Raw genomic sequence first — 27,844 nt, 5'->3', positions numbered from 1 at the left:
CTAAGGCTTTTTGCACTTCTATTCCTTATGTCTGAAATCATCTCCCAAGTTTTCTCTTGACTATATCAGATGTTCCAAGAGGCAGTCTTAGACCATTCTTCTGAAGTAGGCCCCTGTCCGTCTGTTACTCTTTATCACAATACCCTATTTATTTTTATCACATGCTGTAACTATTTTGTTTATATATTTGTTTACTTGTTTATTGCCTTTCTCTTTTATTAGATTGTCAACTCTGTTAGTGCCAGAGTCATAACTTTCTTATTCAGCAGAATATTTTCCATGACTGAAAGCACTGCTTGTACAGTGGACATCCATAAATAATACTTAAATAAATAAGTTATTGTAATACACAATAAATTTTTTCCTCTAAAAGTGATTGATTTCTCAATGTTTATTCAGTGCTAATTTGGTTCTTATTGACTATGCCAAAGCCTTTGACTGTGTGGATTACAATAAACTGTGGAAAATTCTGAAAGAGAAGGGAATACTAGAGCACCTGAACCTGCCTCTTGAGAAACCTGTATGCAGGTCAGGAAGCAGTAGTTAGAACTGAAACAGCAGACTGGTTCCAAATAGGAAAAGGAGTACATCAAGGCTGTATATTGTCACCCTGCTTATTTAACTTACACGCAGAGTACATCATGAGAAATGCTGGGCTGGAGGAAGCACAAGCTAGAATCAAGATTGCCGGGAGAAATATCAAACACCTCAGATCTGCAGATGACACCACCCTTATGGCAGAAAGTGAAGAGGAACTAAAAAGCCTCTTGATGAAAGTGAAAGAGGAGAGTGAAAAAGTTGGCTTAAAACTCAACATTCAGAAAACTAAGATCATGGCATCTGGTCCCATCACTTCATGGGAAATAGATGGGGAAACAGTGGAAACAGTGTCAGACTTTATTTTTGGGGGCTCCAAAATCACTACAGATGGTGACTGCAGCCATGAAATTAAAAGACGTTTACTCCTTGGAAGGAAAGTTATGACCAACCTAGATAGCATATTTAAAAGCAGAGACATTGCCAACAAAGGTCCATCTAGTCAAGGCTATGGTTTTTCCAGTGGTCATGTATGGATGTGAGAGTTGGACTGTGAAGAAAGCTGAGCGCCGAAGCATTGATGCTTTTGAACTGTGGTGTTGGAGAAGACTCTTGAGAGTCCCTTGGACTGCAAGGAGATCCAACCGTCCATTCTAAAGATCAGTCCTGAGTGTTCATTAGAAGGACTGATGCTAAAGCTGAAACTCCAATACTTTGGCCACCTATGCGAAGAGTTGACTCATTGGAAAAGCCTCTGATGCTGGGAGGGATTGGGGGCAGGAGGAGAAGGGGATGACAAGAAGATGAGATGGTTGGATGGCATCACCAACTTGATGGACATGAGTTTGAGTGAACTCCAGAAGTTGGTGATAGGGAGGCCTGGCGTGCTGCGATTCATGGGGTCGCAAAGAGTCACACACTACTGAGTGACTGAACTGAAGTGAATTGAATTTGGTTCAGTAGGACTTAATATAACTATTATTGTTTGTGTTTAGAAAAATAACTGTATTGTCTGTTTTTTAATTTCCCATGAATTTCTGACAGTTTGTAAGCTTCTACTTCTCCAGATGATCAAAAAAAGAGTTTCTTAAAAGATTTATATTGTTTTACCTATCATATTTTCTTTAGTTAAAGGTTACTTTAAAGATTTTTTTTAATGACTTTTTTTTTTAAATGACCATTTTTAAAGTTTTTACTGAATTTGTTACCATATTGTTTCTGTTATATGTTTTGTTTTTTTGGCCACCAGCCATGTGGGATCTTAGCTTCCTGACCAGGGATGGAACCCACACCCCCTGCATTGGAAGGCAAGGTCTTAACTGCTAGACCACCGAGGAATTCCTGACACATTTTAATTTAGTCCTTTCCTCCAGATGATGAGTCTGTAAATGGGCAGTCTTCTTCTTCACCCCATCATTGACAAAATTTTGAGTGACTACTTTACCAGACAGTGTTTTAACAGAAATTAGGGATACAGTGAGGAACAAAGATCTCTTGCCCTCTAGATGCTTACATTCTAGCAAAGATAGATGCACACAAATAAGATTAAAAAAATAAATGAACACAGTATCGAGAGTTGTAAACTGCTTGGAAGAAATAAAAACAAGATGATATATTAGAGTGATAGCTAGGAATGGAGGTACTTATTTTATCCAACCCCTCAAAGAAAGAACAAAGACTCTAGTAAGAGTCAGGCTTTGTAGGAGAAGACTGTGTGGCTATCGCTAGATAAGGGAAGGGAAAACTGTGCAATACAGTACTGTGAAAGCCATCACAAGAACCCACCCATTCCTCTCCCCTCCCAGCCTATAACTCAGGGAGGCTCAAAGCTCCTTTTCTGACAGGGAACCAGTACGGTTGGCTGTTGCCTTGGCTGGCTACCACCCTTAGGAGGCAGAGCTGCTTTCCTCTGAGAGCCCTGAGTCTTTCTGTACTTGTTCTTCCCCCACTCTTTCTCAGACTAAGCCCTGTGCTGTGTGCTCAGTCGTATCCGATTCTTTGCGACCCCAAGGACTACAGCCCGCCAGGCTCCTCTGTCAGTGGGACTGTCAGGTCAAGAATACTGCAGTGGTTAGCCATTCCCTTCTCCAGGGGAACTTAGCAACCCCGGATAGAACCTGCGTCTCCTGTGTCACCCACATTGGCAGGCAGATTCTTTATCGCTGAGCCAGGCTCAGCTCAGGGGTCAGCTAATGTGAGGTTGGTATTGAGAGAAATTGGAAATATCCTCTCCTTCTCCTAAGTGTCTTTCACATCTTTTAAAATTTTAACAGTTACCAATATACTTGGGTCAATAAGTACCTGTTTTTTCATTTTTTTCCAACAGTGAACTTATTTCACCTATATAATCAGGGAAAGCTATTTTAATTGTGGGGGAAAATAAATATATCTTTAATAACTCCTTTGTCACAGTCTCTTCTGAAACAGTTTTTGAAAATACTATCACTTTATACATGACTTCAAAGTGGTACAGTTTACATGTTGGACTGTTTCACTTTTCTTCAGTGGTGTTTTGGTAGCAGTAATATGTACTGATGCAAAAGAGGCGCTTTTATTCCCTGTTTGTCTTTAAATTTTCTTTTTCTTTCTTTATATCAGTATTGGACTGCTTTGAAGGTTACTGATGGTTTGTATTAATCTGAAAATTGAAGCAGTTTATCTTTGCAACAGAAAAGAGAAAGGCACCTTCAATGTAACCCTGCAGAAGAGAGGGACACTGCCTACATGTTGTTGGTTTTGAGTCAGTAAGTTGTGTCCAACTCTTTGCGACCCCATGGACTGCAGCATGCCAGTTCCCTGTCCTTCACTATCTCCCAGAGTTTGCTTAAACTCATGTCATTGAGTTGGTGGTGCCATCCAACCATTTCATCCTCTGTTACCCGCTTCTCCTCCTGCCCTCAATCTTTCCCAGCATCAAGATTTTTTCCAATGAGTTGGTTCTTCATGTCAGGTGGCCAAAGTGTTAGAGCTTCTGCATCAGTCCTTCCAGTGAATATTCAGGGCTGATTTCCTGTACGATTGTCAGGTTTGTGCTCCCTGCTGTCCAAGGGACTCTCAAGAATCTTCTCCAGCACCACAGTTTGAAAGCATCAGTTCTTTGATGCTCAGCCTTCTCTGTGGTCTGGCTCTCACTTCCATACATGACTACTGGAAAAACCATAGCTTTGACTGTACAGACCGTTGTCATCAAAGTGATGTCTCTGCTTTTTAATATGCTGTCTAGGTTTGTCATAGCTTTTCTTCCAAGGAGCAAGCAACTTTTAATTTTATGACAGCAGACACTGTCGGCACTGATTTTGGAGCTTAAGAAAATAAAATCTGTCACTGTTTCCACTTTTTCCCCATCTGTCTGCCTGAAGTGATTGAACTGGATGCTATGATCTTCATTTTTGTGAATGTTGTTTTAAGCTAGCTTTTTCACTCTTCTTTTTCACCTTCATTAAGCAGCTCTTTAGTTCCTCTTCACTTTGTGCCATTAGTGTCATCTGCATATATGAGGTTATTGATATTTCTCCCAACAGTCTTGTTTCCAGCTAGGGATTCATCCAGCCTGGCATTTCACATGATGTACTCTGCTTATAAGTAAGCAGGGTGACAGTATACAGCCTTGACATACTCCTTTCCCAATTTTGAACCAGTCTACTGTTCCATGTCCAGTTCTAACAGTTGCTTCTTGTCCTTTATACGGGTTTCTCAGGAGATAAGTAAGGTGGTCTGGTATTCCCCTCTCTTTAAGAATTTTCCAGTTTGTTGTGATCCACATACTCAAAGGCTTTAGCAAAGTCAATGAAGCAGAGGTAGATAGGATTTTTTTTGGAATTCTCTTGCTTTCTCTATGATCCAGTGGATGTTGACAATTTGATCTCTGATTCCTCTGCCTTTTCTAAATCCAGCTTGTACATCTGGAAATTCTCGGTTCTCATACTGTTTAAGCCGAGCATGAAGGATTTTGAGCATTACCTTGTTAGCATGTGAAATGAATACAGTTGTATGTTAGTTTGCACATTCTTTGGCATTGCCTTTCTTTGGGATTGGAACGAAAACTGACCTTTTCCAGTTCTGTGGCCACTGTTGAGTTTTCCAAATTTGCTGGCATATTGAGTGTAGCACTTTAAAAGCATCATCTTTTAGGATGTGAAATAGCTCAGCAGGAATTCCATCACCACCACTAGCTTTGTTTGTAGTGATGCTTCCTAAGGCCCACTTGACTTCGCATTCCAGGATGTCTGGCTCTAGGTGAGTGATCACACCATCATAGTTGTCTGGGTCGTGAAGACCTTTTTGTACAGTTCTTCTGTGTATTCTTGCCATCTCTTCTTAATCTCCTCTGCCTCTGTTAGGTCCTTGCTGTTTCTGTCCTTCATTGTGCTCATCTTTGCATGCAATGTTCCCTTGGTATCTCCAGTTTTCTTGAGAAGATCTCTAGTCTTTCCCATTCTATTGTTTTCCTCTGTTTCTTTGCATTGTTCACTTAAGAAGGATTTCTTCTCTCTCCTAGCTGTTCTCTAGAACTCTACCTTCAGATGGGTATATCTTTCCCTCTTTCCTTTGACTTTTGCTTCTCTTCTTTTTCAGCTATTTGTAAGGCCTCCTTAGACAACCACTTTGCCTTCTTGCATTTCTTTTTTCTTGGAGATGGTTTTAGTCACCACCCCCGTACAGTGTTATGAGCATCCATCCATAGTGCTTGAGGCACTCTGTCTACCAGATCTAATCCCTTGAATTGATTCATCATCTCCAGTGTATAATCATAAAGGATTTGATTTAGGTCATACCGGAATGGTCTAGTGGTTTCCCTACTTTCTTCAGTTTAGGTCTGAATTTTGCAATAAGGAGCTGATGATCTGAACCACAGTCAGCTCCAGGTCTTGTTTTTGCTGACTGTGTAGAGCTTCTCCATCTTCAGCTACAAAAATATAATCAATCAGATTTTGGTATTGACCATCTGATGATGTCCATATGTAGAGATGTCTCTTGTGTTATTGGAAGAGGGTGTTTGCTATGACCAGTGCATTCTCTTGGCAAAACTCTGTTAGTCTTTGCCCTGCTTCATTTTGTACTCCAAAGCCAAACTTGCCTATTACTCCAGGTATCTCTTGACTTCCTACTTTTGTATTCCAGTCTCCTGTGATGAAAAGAGCATCTTTTGTTGGTGTTAGTTCTAGAATGTCTTGTAGGTCTTCATAGAACCATTCAACTTCAGCTTCTTCAGTGTTAGTGTTTGGAGCATAAACTTGGGTTACTGTGATGCCGAAAGGTTTGCCTTGGAAATGAACCAAGATCATTCTGTTGGTTTTGAGATTGCACCCAAGTACTGCATTTCAGACTCTCTTGTTGACTGTGAGGGCTACTCCATTTCTTCTAAGGGTTTCTTGCCCACAGTAGTAGATATAATGGTCACCTGAATTAAATTCACCCATTCCCATCCATTTTAATTAGTTCAGTGATTCCTGAGATGTGGATGGTCGCTCTTGCCATCTACTTGACAACAGCCAATTCACCTTGATTCATGAACCCTGACATTCCAGGTTCCAGTGTGTTATTATTCTTTATAGAATGGTACTTTACTTTCCCCACCAGACCACACCCACAGCTGAGCATGGTTTCCGCTTTGGCCCAGCCTCTTCATTCTTCCTGGAGCATTTTCCCATTCTTCCCCCATAGCATATTGGACTCCTACTGACCTGGGACTGAACTATGTATTAAAGTGCTTCACGTAACCTAGTTCAGTTGCAGAGATTCAGAGTGATCATGTTACATGTTCATGAAGGCAGTATGTCTTTTTCCTTCAAGAACTATTTTTCTTCCATTGTTACCTATTTAAGTTTTAAGCTGTGTATTTTTTAAAAAAGGAATGTATACAAGTTGCTTTACGTTATTCCTTTCTTGATATATCTAAAATCACATTTTATTTTGTTCAACATAAATTAGGTAGAATGAAGGCTACTCTAAAGAAGAACATTAAGGAATTAATACCAGGAAATATACAACTGCCACCACTGGGAATATCAAGAAATATTGTTTTTCATTACTGGGGCAGGAAAAATACCTGGAGTCCCAAATCTGAACTTAGAAGCAGTGTTACACATAGTGAATAACTTCTAGGCTAGACTGAATACTACAGATTTAATCATGAAGGGATTTGTGAGTTTTTGCATGAAAAGATGTGTTTTAATAAATTAGCTTAAAAGCAAGCTGTACATGATGATTTGGGGGTACTTTTCAAAGGATAGTTGGGATTAAATTTCCCTTTTTAATTTCTTTTTAGTTAATCCCTAGAGAGGGATATAATAATAAATTATATTAGAGGTTTAGGTTTATTTTTTTTTCTTTTTCTAGTTAGGGTCATAGGATACCTATAATATGTAGAGATTCATGGCAGTATAGCTGAATGCATGTATCGGTGTAGTAGACTATTAATACAGTGTGCTGTGTGGTGTGTTCAGTATTAAGGCTTTACCATCATTTATAAAAAGAGTAACACTGCAGACCGATTGAGTGCATGCTCCACCAATGTTTAAATCTCTTTAACATCCCCAGTGACTTTTCTTTAATTTTTTTGATTAAATTTTTTTCAACCAAACACGCTCTTTATAAAAAGCACAGTAAAAATTTTAAGTATTCATTTTTCTACCACTTATAAATAATGCTTGTAACACATTACCTTCCACTTTTCATCAGTGTTCAATAGTTTTTTATTTTCCTTAACATTTCTTGATATTTATAAACTTACAGGAAATATTTTGAGTGACGGCTGACTACTCTTAACGTGTAGACATCCTTTAACTCCCTTAAAGTACATTTGAGTTAGTTGTATTTTGTCACTTTTATAAGTAACTTTGCAGATGACCAGTTCTGTTCACATTGTGATTAGACCTTAGGATGAATTCCTGTAAGTAAGATTATTGAGTCAAAAGATGAATATTTTAAAGACTCATGGGATGTGATGCTTAGTTTTTAAATGATATACCAATTTCTATTTTTACCTATATAAAAAAGTATATCAGAGGATTATCTCACTGCGACCTTAGCAATATTGAGGGTGGTTGTTGGGTCTTTTGTTTTTTAGTTCCAAACGTTGACCATTTTGTTAGGTTAGAGAGCTTATATACTTAAGGATGTTTGTGTTTTTGTGACGTTCGATGTTTTAAATTTACTGACTGTCACAAATTCCTTATATATTAAAAGCAACATAGTTTTTATGTTTAAATCTTGGCAATGTTTTTGCAGTCAAGTCTGTCAGTCTTTCCTGTCATAAATACACTCATTGCTTATATATGCATCCCTACCAGAAGACATTTTAGGATTAGAAAACTTGTCTCAAGTGAGAGAAATATCCTTGATGAATAGAGTTCCTGTCATATGGGGTTGAGTAACAACCGATGAAATGGTTTCCATGATAATTAAAAAAAAGGAAAACAAGAAATAAAGTTAATATCTAATTTTAAAATAACTGTAAGCCAACTGTAAAAGATGGAGTTTACTAACTGCATCTGTTCTGGGGTTTCCAGAACTCTCTGGAATATTTGATAAATGTCACCAAAGGACGTCCTCTGTGGTTGTAATTCTGATGAGTAGTTCAGAATTTCTAGTGCATTTTAAGTTGTTATCTTTAGTTCTGTGCTTACTGCAGTAAGCTGGTTACATCTGTTTAAAGGATTGAAGTAGATATATATATTAATATTAGTAATAAAAATGCAATATTGAATAAAAATAAAGGCAAACTGCTTAATGATATTTATAATGTTATGCCTTATTATTACAATAGCTACAAATCAAGTTCATGGTAGTGATTGCCATAAACAGGATGGGGAAGATGGGGAAATTGGGGAAATGAGGAAAACATGTCACAGGTTATTTTGGCATTTATAAATTTATGAATGGTGAGACATTTGTGATTTTGTTCTTTATATGTTTTCTGTTAAAAGCAAAGGGGGGAAAAGATAAAGGATAGCAGAAGAATAAAAAAACACTTGAAATGATAAAGTACCTTTATGGAGTGTTAACAAACACTTGAATAAACAGAGATAATACATTTAAGAGTAAGTTGAATAGTATGTCATAATCACTTTCCTCCAAATTCAGTCTTAATAAGTGTAAATATTGGTGGTTCGGTGATTAAAGCTGTATGTAAGTGAATACATGCATATTCACATACAGTTGATTTGCAGAAAGAAAAGACTGGATAGAAATACTTTAGAACATTGATCATGACCATTGGTCAGTGGTAAATTATAGGTTTTTATTTCTAATGCTTTTTTTTTAGTATTTCTTAGATTTTTGAAACTATAAGATGATCTTGTCATCATAGTATAATTCTTTATTTTAGAGTGATGAGGTTCGTGAGACCAGGCATCTACTTTCCAGCTTAAAAAAAGACTTGTGATAAAGTAGTTTGAAGTTCGTGATAGTGGAAGATACAGTGCCTTTTTAGCTTCATTGCCAAACCAGAACTAAAAGATTAAATAAATGATAACCATATATATTTATTTATAGATTTGCAGAACTTCCTAAAGGTATAATAGCCAGTTTAATTTTGTTTTTCTTCTTTTTACAGCCATATGAAGGATTAAGACCTCAGGATCTTCGTAGATTGAAAGATATGCTCATTGTGGAAACAGCAGACATGCTCCAGGCTCCACTATTTACTGCTGAAGCTTTACTTCGAGCTCATGGTAATGAAAGAAATGTCCTGAGTACTTTTGAAACTTTTCACAGTTAAAAGATGGCTGTTTTGAAGCACTTTTACTTTTCTCTTGTTTTTTCAGCACGTTTTAAATATTTAGTTCTTCTAAGAGCTAATTCTCCCAAGATTTTAAAATTGTCAAAATAGAGTTCTGTTTGAAAAAGAAAAGTTTTTTAAGCAATAGATTTCTCTTGAGTTTCTTTTCTTTATTTTTTCCTTTGTTTCTTTTTTTAAAAATGCTATGCAAGCAAGGCACTGTAGAAATCAAATTCCTTTAAGAAGAATCAATTAATCTTTTTTCTTTGGTTATATTTATTTCTTTGCCTTTTTTACCTGCTTTCAATTTTTAGAATGTAAATTTGGCACCTTGATCAAAATTTCTGTAACAAATGAAAACAATGATGTCTAAACCTTACCAACTATAGAATCTTCAACAGAATAGCAAATACTTTGCCCAGGACATTTGAGATCAAATTGAATATGAAAAGTTTTCTTATAAGCCCTTAGAGCAGATCTGAACAAGCATACATCAGATCAGATCAGTCGCTCAGTCGTGTCCGACTCTTTGAGACCCCATGAATCACAGCACACCAGGCCTCCCTGTCCATCACCAACTCCCAGAGTTCACTCAGACTCACGTCCATCAAGTCAGTGATGCCATCCAGCCATCTCATCCTATGTCGTCCCCTTCTCCTCTTGGCCCCAATACCTCCCAGCATCAGAGTCTTTTCCAATGAGTCAACTCTTTGCATGAGGTGGCCAAAGTACTGGAGTTTCAGCTTTAGCATCATTCCTTCCAAAGAAATCCCAGGCTGATCTCCTTCAGAATGGACTGGGTGGATCTCCTTGCAGTCCAAGGGACTCTCAAGAGTCTTCTCCAACACCACAGTTCAAAAGCATCAATTCTTTGGCGCTCAGCCTTCTTCACAGTCCAACTCTCACATCCATACATGACCACAGGAAAAACCATAGCCTTGACTAGACGAACCTTTGTTGGCAAAGTAATGTCTCTGCTTTTGAATATGCTATCTAGGTTGGTCATAACTTTCCTTCCAAGGAGTAAGCATCTTTTAATTTCATGGCTGCAGTCACCATCTGCAGTGATTTTGGAGCCCAGAAAAATAAAGTCTGACACTGTTTTCCCATCTATTTCCCATGAAGTGATGGGACCAGATGCCATGATCTTCATTTTCTGAATGTTGAGCTTTAAGCCAATTTTTTCACTCTCCACTTTCACTTTCATCAAGAGGCTTTTTAGTTCCTCTTCACTTTCTGCCATAAGGGTGGTGTCATCTGCAGATCTGAGGTTATTGATATTTCTCCCGGCAGTCTTGATTCCAGCTTGTGCTTCTTCCAGTCCAGCGTTTCTCATGATGTGCTCTGCAGATAAGTTAAATAAGCAGGGTGACAGTATACAGCCTTGACGTACTCCTTTTCCTGTTTGGAACCAGTCTGTTGTTCCATGTCCAGTTCTAACTGTTGCTTCCTGACCTGCATACAGATTTCTCAAGAGGCAGATCAGGTGGTCTGGTATTCCCATCTCTTTCAGAATTTTCCACAGTTTATTGTGATCCACATAGTCAAAGGCTTTGGCATAGTCAATAAAACAGAAATAGATGTTTTTCTGGAACTCTCTTGCTTTTTTGATGATCCAGAGGATGTTGGCAATTTGATCTCTGGTTCCTCTGCCTTTTCTAAAACCAGCTTGAACATCAGGAAGTTCACGGTTCACGTATTGCTGAAGCCTGGCTTGGAGAATTTTGAGGACTACTTTACTAGCGTGTGAGATGAGTGCAATTGTGTGGTAGTTTGAGCATTCTTTGGCATTGCCTTTCTTTGGGATTGGAATGGAAACTGACCTTTTCCAGTCCTGTGGCCACTGCTGGGTTTTCCAAATTTGGTGACATATTGAGTGCAGCACTTTCACAGCATCATCTTTCAGGATTTGAAATAGCTCAATTGGAATTCCATCACCTCCACTAGCTTTGTTCATAGTGATGCTTTCTAAGGCCCACTTGACTTCACATTCCAGGATGTCTGGCTCTAGGTCAGTGATCACACCATCGTGATTATCTGGGTCGTGAAGATCTTTTTTGTATAGTTCCTCTGTGTATTCTTGCCATCTCTTCTTAATATCTTCTGCTTCTGTTAGGTCCATACCATTTCTGTTCTTTATTGAGCCCATCTTTGCATGAAATGTTCCTTTGGTATCTCTAATTTTCTTGAAGAGATCTCTAGTCTTTCCCATTCTATTGTTTTCCTCTATTTCTTTGCATTGATCGCTGAAGAAGGCTTTCTTATCTCTTCTTGCTGTTCCTTGGAACTCTGCATTCAGATGTTTATATCTTTCCTTTTCTCCTTTGCTTTTCGCTTCTCTTCTTTTTACAGCTATTTGTAAGGCATACATAGAAGAGGGAAAAGAGAGAATGAAAGTAAAACTTAACATTATGCAGATTTATGCCTTATTTTTCAGCATTTTTTAAATGTTGGTTCTCTCAACCTGGCTTTTCTTTTTATTAGATCTATATAGTTAATTAGTGATTTGGTTTTATATTTAAGCTACAATTAATCTTTTTTCTTTGGTGATATTTATTTCTTTGCCTTTTTAAACTACTTTTAACTTTTAGATGTTTTATTCAGTCTATCTAGAGCTCCATCACAATGGCAATATGTATTTCCCTTAAAACACTGCAAACAAAGAAGGCAATGGCACCCCACTCCAGTCCTCTTGCCTGGAAAATCCCATGGATGGATGAGCTTGGTGGGCTGCAGTCCACTCTAAGTCCAACTCTAAGAGTTGGACACGACTGGGCGACTTCACTTTCACTTTTCACTTTCATGCATGGGAGAAGGAAATGGCAACCCATCCAGTGTTCTTGCCTGGAGAATCCCAGGGACGATGGAGCCTGGTGGGCTGCCGTCTGTGGGATCTCACATTGTCGGACACGACTGAAGCGACTTAACAGCAGCAACAGCAGCAGAAGTGCACCGTTTTAACTTTACTAGTTATTGTGAGATGCTGTGTAAGTTAATAAACACATCTGTAAATACATTGTTTGTAGGAAGTAAATTTCTGAGTTACAGCTCAGGAAAAGCCTACTGAATTTATGTTGTAAGCATTACTTAACACAGTATAAGGGTGAAAAGACAGCAAAAATATCTTCGTACATCCTCATCCCCTCATTGTGACAAACCCTTAACTGGGAGAAACTTATTCCCCTCTCTTTCCTCCTCCTCCTCCAGTTCCCACTTACTGTCACCTTATAATATTCAGAGAGCACTTGGATTATGGATCTGAATAGAGAAATGCTTTCAGATAATCATCAGGCCACATACCCCAGTAACTAGAACTCAAAAATGGGATGGAATTGTAAAGTGCTTTTATAATACAATATTATTGTTAAAGGCAAGAGTTGACTCTCTTGTTTTATTTTGACATGGCATGTCCTCAAATAAATATCAATCAATATGAAAAAAAAAAAGATGGCTGTTTTAATGTTTTAATATAAAACAAAATAGTTTGCTAAACAAGCCTGACTTGTTATTTGTGCAGTGGTTAGTGCAGTACTCGACATCCTTGTGTTTTGAAGTAAATACAAACTGGCTATGAATCAGAGAAGAAATAAGAAATCTCTTTTTGAAAATTGAGCAAATAAACCAACTTATAGATTGTCTAATTTTAGAAATGTATCTGATTTGAGCAGGGTTGAGAGTTGGAGTCCGTAGTCCTAGTCCTGGTTTTGACATTAATTTTTACTAAAGCCGATTAAATAAAGTCAGTTAACTAACAGTTTGTTATTATTATTTATTTTTGTCAGCTGTATTTATTTTATGTAAAAACTGTTTCTCACCATGAAAGGCACAAAGCAAAATCTACAGAGTCAACATAAGAACATACTGTTCCTTTTACAGTGGGGGTTTTTTTGCTCATTTTAAAAATTTTTTTGAGGACATTACCAACTTTACTTAGAAAAAGTGCTCAGCTTATTATAAGTCCTCTGTGATCCTTAAGACAACCATTTTGGGAATTGTCACATGTTGAGGTGGACCCTCCAATTGCACAATCGATATTTGACATTTTGGCTTATTCAAAGAGTTTTTTTCTGATTTAGAAATTACTTTTAAAAAGGGAAAGGTGAATGGTCTTTCTCATCCAATAATTTTGAGACATACCTCTTTGTTTTAACTATAAATCTTTATCATCTGTATTAAAATAGAATGTCCACTTCCAAAAATTTTTATATGATCTTTTGATTAGAAGAAAATTTTAAACTGCATATTTCATCTTCCTTTGGTCATTTCTGTGAATAATTTGGTATATTACCCTCCAGAATCACAAATTTCAATATTGCTATTTCCCAGAGTTCTGTACTTGACATTCTTTTCCACTTTATATACCAGTGGCTCTAACTTTTGGTGTAAATGAGAATTGCCTGGGAAACTAACCAGAAATTCCTAGGATGACTTCTAGAGAATCTAAGTCTTTTCTTTAGTTGAGGGAATAGGCATAAAAACATGTGTTATAAACAGCCTACCAAATAGACCCTTGTCTGAGAAACATTGTTGTGCACATTTTGAAACCAAGGGTTTCAAAAGCCACCTAGATAATAAAGAACATAGCTACACCCTGACCTTAATGTAGTATTCAGGACTTTATTTCTAAATGTCTTTTTAACCTTTTCTCCCTAACCAAAGGCTGTCCATACATGAACTCATCATTTCTCCCACTATCTTGATAAATGGCCTCCATATTCATTTAATTACCCTGACCAGACTAAGTCACACTTTCCTTCTTCCTGTCTATTACATTTGAGCACAGCCTCATGATTTCTCTTCCTAAATAGCTCCCATCCTCTCCCAGTCTCCCTAGCTCTTTCCATTCTCACTGCCCCAACTTAAATTCAGTTTGTCATTATTTTTCATCTAAATTGTAGTCCATTGTTGGCCTTCCTCTTCACCCGTGTTCATTTTTTGTATTGCATTTTAAAATTTTGAGCATTTATCTCCCCTGCTGAAAAACCCTCCACTGGCTCTCCCCAGACTTAGAACATCCCATCTCTTTAGTATATCTTCATGACTCAGGCTTGTACACCTGGGCCGTCAGTCTCCACACGTATTTTTACCCACTCCTGCTTGTCTTCATTAAGCACCACTTCCAGGAAATCTTTCCAGCTTATGTATTCCCAGGGTTACTTTGAGAGCCTTCCTGTCTCTTCCCATTATATCCTGTGCATACATGTGTCATACACTTAGAATACAATATTGCAATAATCTCTGTATTTGCTTTTCCTCTACATTAACCTGGGAGCTCTTAGAGGGCAGCTTTTTATTGTTTTTTTGTTTCCACAATAACCATCCCTTAAGCCTTGAGAACATAGTTACAGAATGAATAGATAATATATTGGAAATGTTATTTGTATATTTTAAATCCATCTTTTTATTGTAAAACCCTATTTCTCCATTGTCATCTTTAAAACTTTTAAGTAATCCTTTGGGGAAAAAAAATCTAGACCTGGTTCAAAGATGAAATTGAGGAATTCAAAATAGTTTTTAAAATCTTAGAATTTAAAGATAAAATATTTTCCTTGTAATCAGTAATAATGCTTACCAGTCATAATATAGAAACTGGGAAAGAAATACAAAATATCTTAAATTTTGTTTCTTTTGTATAAGGTTCACAGCAACCTGCCCTTTGCTTGAGATTTTAAATAGAGTTCATGTACATATAATATAGAGCCAGCATAGAAGTAGAAGTCACTCATCTGCGAGGGGCTGTGTTGTGCCAGTTATATTAGAGTAGGCCACTGCTGAAGTGAAAGTATAGAGTCAACCACAGTAAATGTGTCTTGATCATAATAGTAGTCTAAGGTGTTTTATTTAGGTTGGGAATGGGGCAGTGGCTCCGCTCCACACAGTTATCCCGACTGACTGAGACTCTGCCATCCTAACAGTGGCTTCTGAGGTTGCCCTGGGGATTCTCTCCATTCTAGCCAACCAGTCAGAAAGGAAAAAGCATGCAGATAAAGATGTGGGAGGTTTTTTTGAGCCTGTTCCAGAAGTGACATAAATCACCCCTGCACCTATTCCACTGAGCAGACTTTAGTCACATGGTCACACTTAACTGTAAGCAGCAATTCTTCTCTGTAAGCATACCCATTTCTGCCACAGTTGTCTGCACTGGGCTAAGTTATATAATGTATCATAATTTTAACTTATAATGTTGTATCCTGTAAAAATCTAAGGCTAACTTAACCAGTAACTTTATTGTAATTAAAACAAAGATTTTCTTCTCTAGTGTTGATACATTATGTCATCAAGTATTTTTAAGTGATAAACTCCATGTTCTTTCTATTGATATTTGCTTAACTTACTTCTTTTACATAATAGGCTCAACTCTAATAAGGTGATATCTAATTGAATTTGAAATGGCAACCCACTCCAGTGTTCTTGCCTGGAGAATCCCAGGGACAGGGGAGCCTGGTGGGCTGCCATCTATGGGGTCGCACAGAGTTGGACACGACTGAAGCGACTTAGCAGCAGCAGCAGCAGCAGTTGACTTTTGTGTATTCTGTGATAGCTTTTTTGATAACTTAAGAGTTCTGTTAATTTATTGCATTCCCCTGTTAGAGCATAAAATAGAGGCTAATGCAGACTTTCAAATGAACATTTCTTCTACATTATTCTAGGTAATATCAGTGACATCTGATAATCAAATAAGATTTTCAGAGGTAAATGATGTTAGTGAATAAAATAGACAGTGCACAGAACTACAGTTTGCACTAATTGCTGTCAAAACCCAGATGGGCTCTGTTTCAGAGCTATTAAACTGAACTATTTGGTAGATTTATAGATTGTATCCTTGGTAACATTCATTCAGCTTTCCACAAGAAAATAAATTTAAGCATTATTTTAGGGTACTGTCTTAAATTTTATTTTATTTTAAACTTTACATAATTATTAGTTTTGCCAAATATCAAAATGAATCCGCCACAGGTATACATGTGTTCCCCATCCTGAACCCTCCTCCCTCCTCCCTCCCCATACCATCCCTCTGGGTCATCCCAGTGCACTAGCCCCAAGCATCCAGTATCGTGCATCGAACCTGGACTGGCAACTCGTTTCTTACATGATATTTTACATGTTTCAATGTCATTCTCCCAAATCTTCCCACCCTCTCCCTCTCCACAGAGTCCATAAGACTGTTCTACACATCAGTGTCTCAGTCTCTGGTATTTCCTATTTACGTGGAAGGCAGCACCAACCAACAAACGTGGTAGACCTGGGACAAAAACTTTGATATTTCCTCTCCTTCAGGTACTGTATCCCAATGTCACCAAATTTTCAGTCTGACCTCCCAAATCTGAACTTCTCCCTTTCTCTTCGTCTCTACTGCAGCCAGCCACGGCCTTAGCTGCATAATCTCTTACTTGTACTTCCCAGTAGCCTTTGCTAGTCTGCCTTTCCCTCCACTCTCATCCTATCCGGTTTCTCTCTCCATACTATAGTCAGAAAGATCTGTTCAAATCTAACTGTGACAACCTTTTCTTCCTACCCATATGCCAGATTTTTCACTGGCTTCCTGTCACTCGTAAACTGATGATAGGAGTGTTATTTAGAAGTTCTATATGGACTGCATGCGTACTAAGTCGCTTCAGTCATGTCCAACTCTTTGTGACCCTAAGGACTGTAGCCCTCCAGGCTCCTCTGTCTATGGGATTCTCCAGGCAAGAATATTGGAGTGGGTTTCCATGCCCTCCTCCAGGGGATCTTCCCAACCCAGGGATCGAACCCGTGTCTCTTGCAGCTCCTGCATTGCAGGCGGATTCTCTACCACTGAGCATCAGGGAAGCCCCCTGTATGGCCTGGTCCCAGCCTGTTTCTTCAGCCTTGCTCAAAGGGTCCTTCTGGTCTCCTTCTGGTCTTCTGGTCTCTGGAGACCTTTTACCTAGTTGGCTCTCACTCATCCCTCAGATGTTCACGCCAGGCCATTTCCCCAGTCACCTTCTCTGACCTCCCTAAATGGGAGCCTCTACCTCTTCTTAATGCTGCTTCTGACAGTGATGATATTTTTTTTTAATGTGTTGATTTTATTTGATGACTTTCTCTTTACTAGACTTTACATTCCATGAAAGAAGGAATTGTGCCTGTTTTTCCCTCCCATTGTATCCCTACAGCTTGACATAGTGTATGGCACATAAAAGACACTCAACAAATGTTTGCTAAATGAGCGATATGACAGAATCCAAGACTAGAATTTAATTTGTTTGTGTGTATATAAATTATAGCAGTTCTTTTCTCCCTTTATTTAAAAGTGTTTTAATGGAGACTTGAAAAATAATCATACTGTTCTAAGAAAGTTTGAACTTGTTAATTACAAGTATACCTTGTTTTATTTCACTTCACTTTGTTGTGCTTTGTAGATGTTGCATTTTTTACAACTTGAAGATTTGTGGCAACCTTACCTTGTCAGATGATGGTTAGTGTTTTTTAGCAATAAAGTATTTTAATTAAGGTACTGTAGTCTTGTTAAGTGTGCAATAGCATTATAGTAAAAAAAAAAAATAGCCAATGTAGTGTAAACATAATCTTTACATGTACTGGGAGACAAAAAAATTTGTGTGACTTGATTTGTTATACTGTTTGTTTTATTTCAGTGGTCTGGAACAAAACTTGCGGTAAGTCCAAGGTATGCCTGTGGTGACCTATCAAAAACCTCAGGTCCATTTAGCAACATTTCCCAGAATACACTCGTATGCAGAGCTTTTCAGTTGCTGGATTTTTCTTCTTTGTAATCTGACTCCTATTTCCAATCTTATCTTCCATCTCCCCAAACCAAAGTATCAGATCAGATCAGATCAGATCATTCGCTCAGTCGTGTCTGACTCTTTGCGACCCCATGGATCGCAGCACGCCAGGCCTCCCTGTCCATCACCAACTCCCAGAGTTCACCCAGACTCACGTCCATCGAGTCGGTGCTGGCATCCAGCCATCTCATCCTCTGTCGTCCCCTTCTCCTCTTGCCCCCACTCCCTCCCAGCATCAGAGTCTTTTCCAGTGAGTCAACTCTAACTTTACAGAGCTGTTCACATCTCTCCATTGTACTCCTGTGCCTTTGCACCTGTGGAAACACACTCTGTCTTCATTGCATACCTGAATCCTAATTATCCTGTTAAACCGCCAAATATATTGACTTAATATGGTTGAAAAAAGTCTTCCATATAGAGTTTCCACAGATATTTGTATTTGGTTTGTAAAATGATATAGAATGGGCCTATGGTAAATAATTGACTCTGTGTTACTTCTGACCTGTGCTTTATTGGGCTGCACTGGAAAGAACACAGACTTTGGATTCACAGAAATTTGTTTCATATACCTCATATCTTTTTGAGCCTGGCCAAGTCACATAATTTCCCCAAGTCTTGGTTTCCTCACCTCAATAGTGATTGGAAAGTTTGCTGGGAGGAATGGGTGAAATAATATGTGTTAAACACCTAGCAAAATCATTGGATATATCAGTTTATTGTTTTTAAAGGTTTAGGGTTTTGTGAGTCTGTATAATAACATAGGTGACTTGGCTGTTTTTAAAGTATTCATAGTAGAAAGATAACCTTTTTTAGTTAAGCCAGATTCAGGCTCACTTAATATATAATTTACATCAAATTCCCTAAAACTTTATAATCATAATCCCTTAAGAAGTTCTTTCTGCTTTCAAGATGTTTATCAAATGAATTTGTAGGAGTTGTTGGCATTTTGACATGTTTATTATGAACTATGTAAAATTTTACAACTTGACAGCACTAAGGCCAATTGTGAGGTTATATGTTATTCTTGAAGGAATAAAATGGCTTAATCAAACCTTTACCAATAAAATTTAGTAAATTCCAATGATATGTGAGCCACCACTTTTGATTATGAGTAGAAATGCCTGAAATTTTTGGCCATCTTGTTAAATATTGACATGGTGCTAAGCCATGGTAAATTATAAAAGTTTCAATTCTGTTTAAAAATATGAATGGATATAACATACCTAAGTATGTCATTTGTAATTACAACATTGCTAACAAATAACTTTTCTTCCTAGAGGACCTATAGCCGTGTAATTTAGTCTCTCTTTTGTTATTATGAAGCTCTTAAAACAGCACCATGTTTTCTCTGTTATTTGAGAGATATCCATTCCGTTTGTCTTAAAGACTGGGACAGGGAGAAATTACTTGAAGCTTGGATGTCCAACCCAGAGAACTGCTGCCAGCGATCAGGTGTTCAGATGCCAACACCACCGCCAAGCGGGTATAACGCCTGGGACACACTCCCTTCTCCAAGAACGCCAAGGACGACCCGCTCTTCCGTCACCTCTCCAGATGAATTAAGTTTATCACCGGGGGATTTGGATACCAGTTTGGTATGGTTTAGTACTCAGTGTACTTCTCATAGTTTTAATTTTAACGTTGTTTCATGGAGCCTCTAGTTGTATTCTTCTTGTAATTGAATCCTGTACCCTGCTTAAAGGGCTTGATTATTTCATGCTTTGGTTAAATATTTATTATCAGAGACTATTTTTGTGATCTCTGAGTTATAGATTGAAAAACAAGTGGGCTTTCTTTTCTCTTTTAAAACAGGAAACATTAAAGGTTTTGGCAAAACTGTTTATGATATTTTCACTGAAAAGCTCCAGTTACTTACAGTTTCGAATAAGCCATATTGAAATATTAAAAATTGAGTTTGTGTTAAGCACCTAAAACCAAAAATATGAGACCCTTTTTATATTTTTCAGAATACATTTATAATATGTTGATAACTGTGTTTCAGTGAAGCTTCTGGAGTTATTTATCCAGATATATTTCCATACTAAATATTTGCTTTTTACTGAGACACAGTACTGCCGTTGTGTGTATTTTTGTCAAACCATTGATGCACTCATATAGGCAGTTTTTATGTTTCTTGAATAATTCAGCTGCTCAAAATACATGATAAATGTACTCCATTTATCATGGAGTACGTGATGAATGTACTCCAGATTTTATCTGGACCTTCTTGGAAAACAGCATCCTACTTCTGTAGTTCACATCTGTAACATTTTAAAGTTTGATTCTCCTAGTTATGTGTAGAAGATACAAAGCTTTGTAGCATGGTTCCCTGGGTAGAAATCCTTAAATTGCTACTCTGAATATGTTGAGTTACTGTATTGAAAAAATAAAGTTACTTTTTATTTTTGTAGATTTTCTGGGCTGAGTATAGGGTGAAGGACACCATATTGAAGTGGTTATTTCACAAGGAGCAATTTGATCTTGACCTGAATAGATTGTAATGATTTGTTTCTTATGTTCCCTTTCAAAACAAATAGTTGCTGAGTAATTTCTCACATAAGTTTAGAGTTTAAGAATTTAACTTTTGCATTAAAACATTTCAGTCCCACAGTAATTTATAATGAGGTAAGCGTGATATTTGTTATTTAGTCAAAGATAGGCACAGTAATTTTAACTTCCCTTATAATTTTGAAACACTTTATATAATTACCGGCATTTTTTGCCATGAACTAATGAACAAAGGAATGTTCTCCGTCAAGAGTATGACTTTGTTGAAATCATTTTTCTTCTTCATTTTCAGTGTGATATTTGTATGTGCAGTATTTCAGTATTTGAAGACCCAGTGGACATGCCCTGTGGACATGACTTCTGTAGAGGATGCTGGGAGTCGTGAGTATATGTGCAACTTCATATTTCTTACTGCAGGATAGCACTCTGATTTGGCAGTAAAACTGCTTGCTTTCAATATTTAATGATATGGATTATTTATATTGGTTTCAGAATTACACTGAAATGTTTTATATTTTGCTGCTAAAGAAGAATTTTGTTTTTATTTTGCTATCTTCCCATCTATTTTATAAAATTGTTTAATTTAGTAATTAAGGTTATTTAGCTTAATGTGAGGTACTGTGGGGAAGAAAGCAGATATAACAATACAGATATTTAAAATTCCTTTCTAATCAATTCAAAGTTCTGTGTCTCTTCTAGGTATGATTGGTCTATATTACAAATTGAAATTTTATTTTCCTTCTCATGTTTGTCTCTGTCCTCCTTCCCAGTACCTTACCAATTTATGTTTTCTCACCATCCACTAATTTTACTCTAATGTACTTTTCAAGAGAGGTTTATAAACAGAATGAAGATCAGTGTGATGAGCAATATGATATCAGGTTATCCCCGGAGACACATAATCTATTGATTGATGACCTAAGCAAGGCATGTCATTAGTATTTAAGACAAAAGCTTTAAAACTATTCTTTCAAACTATATAAAAGTTTTTAAAACTGGGTACCAAGTGTAGGGAGTTGGGAAGCACCGTGTGAGGTGAGACAAGGACCTGAAGACGTTTCCTGGTTTTCTTTTATTAGTAACTGTGTTGTAGTATAATTAACGTACAGTAAGCCACATATTCAAATTAAATAATTCAAAAAGCTCTGACTCCATATACCATACAGTGTCATGAAACAATCAAGTTAATGAATATACTCATTACCCCCAGGTGTTTCCTCATTTCCCCTGAAATCCATCCCACCCGTCTCTTTCTACCTCCATCTTACACTTGCACCACCACCACCCCGCTCCACTTCCCGTCTGTGGGCAAACACTGATCTTCTTTCTGTCTTTCTGGGAGAAGGAAACGGCAGCCCACTCCATCATTCTTGCCTGGAGAATCTCATGGTCTGTGGTCCCTGGGATCGCAAAAGTCGGACACGACTGAGCGCACAGCACAGCACCTTTTCTCTTATCTGTTTTCCAAATTGGGGTATAAGGCAAGATTTTATTTGGAGGGGGGAATAAAAGAACCTTTTGAAAAGGGTTTTAAAAAATCAGAATAAATAAAATTATCTGATTCTTTTTAAAACATAGATTCTACTCTAATTAGATAGGATCAGATGGGTGCAGTTGATACAGATAAATTAATTGGCAAGGGTCAGAGCTCATAACACAAAGCAAACTTTGACCTAGTTCTGAGCACAGAAAATCCTCCATAGGTTTAGTACTGTATTTAGCTTAAAATTGTCAACTGAATTGCATTAGGAAGTATTATTTGGGTTCTACCAAGTTTGATATTGTTGACCTTCATTTCTATATAAAATTGAGTCCCCCTAAGAGATTTACTTGAGTTTTTTTTTTTAATTTTTTTGACCTTCCTCACCACACTCCTGTCACAGGAACCATCTCCCATACTCATGACAGACTAGCCATGAGGAATTAGTGATAAGATTTAAATTTGAAAGACTGATTGTTGTTTTCCATGGTCCCCTATCAGCCCACCTAGTGTTCTCCTCACTCCTACCAGATGTTCTTGTCCAGTCAGGTATCTGCAGTATCAGTAAAACACATTCCAGATTGAGTGATTCATCTGTGAATGAAACAGATTTTAAATTAATTGCAATCCTTTCATCGGCACATAGAAAAGAAACTCCCCAGTCTAAGAAGCAAGGAAGAATGTTTAAAGGCCCTTAGATAGTCTTATGTGTGTTACTTGGGAAAGTTTCCTGGAAGAGATCATAGAACCAGGTCTTGAAGTGTGAGTTAAAATTAGCTAGAGGCAAAGAAGTAGGACAGACAACCTCTGCGCTAAAGAATCAGCGTTCTCAAAGACATGAAACAGTGTGATGTGTTTTGGAAGCCTTACGTAGTTTAGTTTTAAGTGGATATCCAAGTGACCCCATAGGGTGGGGGTAAAGATGAAGCACCTGGCCCATAGGAGGTTTTCCTCAATAAATGCTAATTTCCTCCCCCCATTAATGGTGGAATTTCCAAGAATAAGGAGATGAGGGAGAGGTTAAGAGTGGATTGGGTGGTGGGTGGAATGGCGGTACTCCAACTAAGACCGAGCTTAGAGAACTGTGGGATGCTTAGGAGGAAGAGTGTTGGCCAAGGCATATGACGATTATAGTGTGGGTTGTGCGCTGGCATGCTTAGCTGGAAATAGGGTTTAGATGTATAGGCTTCAGTCAAGAGTCAGAGATGTCATAGAGATTGCTGTTCATCATAGAAGTGGATTTTACTGAGCTTTTCCTGCTTAGAGTTTTTTGAGCATTTTGGATACATAGATGAATGTTTTTCATCATATTTGGGAAGTTTTCAGTCATTATACCTTAAAATACTCTTTCTCACGCCTTCTTCTCCTTCTGCGTCTCCATTATGCATATATTAGTACGTTTGGTATTGCTGCCCAGATCTTTGATGATCTATTCTCTTTATTTACTTACACTGTTGCGTCGGGTCGTGGTTGCGTCGCACAGACTCCAGGGTGCACGGGCATGGTTGCCTCACAGCATGTGGGATCTCAGTTTCCCTGACCAGGGGCTGAACCCGTGTCCCCTCCATCGCAAGGTGGATTCTTAACCGCTGGACCACCAGGGAAGTCCCTGTTCTTTTTTTTAAAAATTCTTTTTTTCCCTCAAACTGGGTAATTTCAGTTGAACTTTTTTGAAATTTGCTGATTTCTTCTTCCTCCTCAGATCTGCTGTTAAACCCCTGTAGTGAATTTTACATTTCAGTTATTTTACTTTTAACTTCAGAATTTGTTTGTTTTTATATATGTTCTTTTTTCTTTAATATTCCCTATTTAGTGAGGCATTGTTCTTATAATTTTCTTTAGTTTTATAGGTTTGTTTCCTCCATTTATGTGACTTTTTAAGAAATATGTAACTTAAAATCTTTGTCTGATAAGTGCAGTATCTATGTTTCCTTAGGAACAGTTTCTACCAACTACTGTTTTTCTTGTGTATGGGACATATTTTCCTTTTTCTGTAGAATTTTTTGTTGAAGCCTGGATCTTTTATGTAATTAAATATGACAACTGTGGTGCTTGATTTGATTTGAAGAATATTTTCATTTTCTGCTGGACAAATCAATACCTGGGTTTTCACTGGAATTTTAGCATTTCAAGTACGGAGTGTCTTGCTCACCATTGTATCCTCAGTAGCACAGTTTAGTACACAATATGTGGCTCAGATGGTAAAGCATCTTCCTGCAATGCAGGAGACCCGGGTTCAATTCCCGGGTTAGGGAAATCCCCTGGAGAAGGAAATGGCAACCCACTCCAGTACTCTTGCCTGGAAAATCCCATGGTTGGAGGAGCCTGATAGGTAACAGTCCATGGGGTTGCAAAGAGTCGGACACGACTGAGCAACTTCACTTTCACTTTCACTTTAGATAGTTTGAAAACGTCTTATCTTATTCTTCTCTACCCCCTATCTCATCAGTCCATACATATGCTTTGAAGCATCTATGCCAAGGGCTTCAATGAAAGAAAAATTAGTATTTTTCTGTCCAACCTAGAATATCCTTCCTGCTATTTATTAGTTGTTGATTTAAGTAAGCAGTAACCTCCCTTTGCTTCAATTTCCTAATCTATAAAATGGTAACTGTCATATTACTTTATAGGACTGTTTCCACTTAATTGTTAAATGGCTAAGTACATGTAAAATGCTTAGAACAGTGCCTGGCACATAGTAACCACTCGGTAATGTTAGTTATTAGAATCTTACTAAGCTCAGTAATGAACAGTGGAGTGGGAGCTTAGGATATAATGTATGAAGCTGACCTACAAGATAAAAATATAAGTCAAGTTTGATCCAGATTTTCCTCTTTTACTAACATTTAACAACACTGTGTTATACTTCTAAATTTAGTGAGAGATTGTATGTTTCTGAAAATTGATAGCCTGGCTCACAGAGAAATTATCTTTTCTTCAGTAAGGTCTTCTGGGTTCTGTCATTTAATTCTCCAGAAATAGTTAAACCTGCTCTGATGTATTTCAGTTCAGTTCAGTTCAGTTGCTCAGTCATGTCCGACTCTTTGTGATCCCATGGACTGAGGCATGCCAGGCCTCCCTGTCATCACCAACTCCTGGAGTTTACTCGGAATCATGTTCATTGAGTTGGTGATGCCATCCAGCCATCTCATCCTCTGTCATCCCCTACTCCTCCTGCCTCAAATCTTTCCCAGAATCAGGATCTTTTCACATGAGTCAACTCTTTGCATGAGGTAGCCAAAGTATTGGAGTTTCAGCTTTAGCATCATTCCTTCCAAAGAACACCCAGGACTGATCTCCCTTAGAATGCACTGGTTGGATCTCCTTGTAGTCCATGAGACTCTCAAGAGTCTTCTCCAACAACACAGTTCAAAAGCATCAATTATTTTGTGCTCAGCTTTCTTTATAGTCCAACTTTCACATCCATACATGATCACTGGAAAAACCATAGCCTTGACTAGACGAACCTTTGTTGGCAAAGTAATGTCTCTGCTTTTTAATATGCTGTCTAGGTTGATCATAACTTTCCTTCTAAAGAGTAAGTGTCTTTTAATTTCATGGTTGCAGTCACCATCTGAGTGATTTTGGAGCCCAAGAAAATAAAGTCAGCCACTGTTTCCACTATTTCCCCATCTATTTGCCATGAAGTGATGGGACCGGATGCCATGATCTTCATTTTCTGAATATTGAGCTTTCAGCCAACTTTTTCACTTTCCTCTTTCCCTTTCATCAAGAGGCTCTTTAGTTCTTCTTTACCTTCTGCAATAAGGGTGGTGTCATCTGCGTATCTGAGGTTACTGATATTTCTCTAGGCAATCTTGATTCCAGCTTGTGCTTCCTCCAGCCCAGATTCTCATGATGTGCTCTGCAGATAAGTTAAATAAGCAGGGTGACAATATACAGCCTTGACGTACTCCTTTCCCAATTTAGAGCCAGTCTTTTGTTCCATGTCCAGTTCTAACTGTTGCTTCCTGACCTGCATACAGATTCATCAAGAGACAGGTCAGATGGAATGGTATTCCCAACTCTTGAAGAATTTTCCACAGTTTATTGTGATCCACACAGTCAAAGGCTTTGGCATAGTCAATAAAGCAGAAATACATGTTTTTCTGGAACTCTCTTGCTTTTTCCATGATCCAGCGGATGTTGGCAATTTGATCTCTGGTTCCTCTGCCTTTTCTAAAACCAGCTTGAACATCTGGAAGTTCACGGTTCACGTATTGCTGAAGCCTGGCTTGGAGAATTTTGAGCATTACTTTACTAGCGTGTGAGATGAGTGCAATTGTGCGGTAGTTTGAGCATTCTTTGACATTGCCTTTCTTTGGGATTGGAACGAAAGGTGACCTTTTCCAGTCCTGTGGCCACTGCTGAGTTTTCCAAATTTGCTGGCATATTGAGTGCAATATTTTCACAGCATCATCTTTCAGGATTTGAAATAGCTCAACTGGAATTCCATCACCTCCACTAGCTTTGTTCGTTGTGTTACTTCCTAAGGCCCACTTGACTTCACATTCCAGGATATCTGGCTCTAGGTGAGTGATCACACCATCGTGATTATCTGGGTCATGAAGATCTTTTTTGTGCAGTTCTCCTGTGTATTCTTGCCACCTCTTCTTAATATCTTCTGCTTCTGTTGGGTCCATACCATTTCTGTCCTTTATTGAGCCCATCTTTGCATGAAATGTTCCCTTGGTATCTCTGATTTTCTTGAAAAGATCTCTAGTCTTTCCCATTCTGTTGTTTTCCTCTATTTCTTTGCACTGATTGCTGAAGAAGGCTTTCTTATCTCTTCTTGCTATTCTTTGGAACTCTGCATTCAGATGTTTATATCTTTCCTTTTCTCCTTTGCTTTTCGCTTCTCTTCTTTTCACAGCCATTTATAAAGCCTCCTCAGACAGCCATTTTGCTTTTTTGCATTTCTTTTCCATGGGGATGGGTTTTGATCCCTGTCTCCTGTACAATTGCATGAACCTCCGTCCATAGTTCATCAGGCCCTCTGTCTATCAGATCTAGTCCCTTAAATATATTTCTCACTTCCACTGTATAATCGTAAGGGATTTGATTTAGGTCATACCGTTATGGTCTAGTGGTTTTCCCTACTTTCTTCATTTAAATCTGAGTTTGGCAATAAGGAGTTCATGATCTGAGCCATAGTCAGCAACTGGTCTTGTTTTTGTTGACTATATAGAGCTTCTCCATCTTTGGCTCCAAAGAATCTGATTTCGGTGTTGGCCATCTGGTGATGTCCATGTGTAGAGTCTTCTTTTGTGTTATTGGAAGAGGGTGTTTGCTATGACCAGTGCGTTCTCTTGGCAGAACTCTATTAGCCTTTGCCCTGCTTCATTCTGTACTCCAAGGCCAAATTTGCGTGTTACTCCAGGTGTTTCTTGACTTCTTACTTTTGCATTCCAGTCCCCTATAATGAAAAGGACTTCTTTTTTGGGTGTGAGTTCTAGAAGGTCTTATAGGTCTTCATAGAACTGTTCAATTTTAGCTTCTCAGTGTTACTGGTCGGGGCATAGACTTGGATTACAGTGATATTGAATGGTTTGCCTTGGAAACGAACAGAGATCATTCTGTCGTTTTTGAGATTGCATCCAAGTACTGCATTTTGGACTCTTTTGTTGACTATGATGGCTACTTCATTTCTTCTAAGGGATTCCTGGCCACAGTAGTAGATATAATGGTCATCTGAGTTAAATTCACCCATTCCAGTCCATCTTATTTCACTGATTCCTAGAATGTCGACGTTCGCTCTTGCCATCTCCTGTTTGACTACTTCCAATTTTCCTTGATTCATGGACCTAACATTCCAGGTTCCTGTGCAAT

The 27,844-nt window shown here is 38.1% G+C and overlaps 1 protein-coding gene across 4 annotated transcripts in view; it reads left to right on the top strand.

The window, feature by feature from the left end:
- The window catches only part of ANKIB1 (ankyrin repeat and IBR domain containing 1), a 157,127-nt gene that overhangs the window by 87,170 nt on the left and 42,113 nt on the right, over positions 1 to 27,844 (top strand). For all 4 annotated transcript variants that reach the window (XM_070369867.1, XM_070369865.1, XM_070369866.1 and 1 more), the window contains exons 5-7: positions 9,095 to 9,212; positions 19,414 to 19,622; positions 20,828 to 20,916. In XM_070369867.1, the coding sequence (XP_070225968.1) occupies positions 9,095 to 9,212; positions 19,414 to 19,622; positions 20,828 to 20,916 (416 nt within the window). The remainder of the gene's footprint in view (positions 1 to 9,094; positions 9,213 to 19,413; positions 19,623 to 20,827; positions 20,917 to 27,844) is intronic.

Source organism: Bos mutus, chromosome 4, assembly GCF_027580195.1.
Source record: "Bos mutus isolate GX-2022 chromosome 4, NWIPB_WYAK_1.1, whole genome shotgun sequence".
In the NCBI taxonomy this organism is placed as follows: domain Eukaryota; kingdom Metazoa; phylum Chordata; class Mammalia; order Artiodactyla; family Bovidae; genus Bos; species Bos mutus.
The sequence above is the reverse complement of the archived record's forward strand: the minus strand, read 5'-3'. Positions and strand labels throughout refer to the sequence as shown.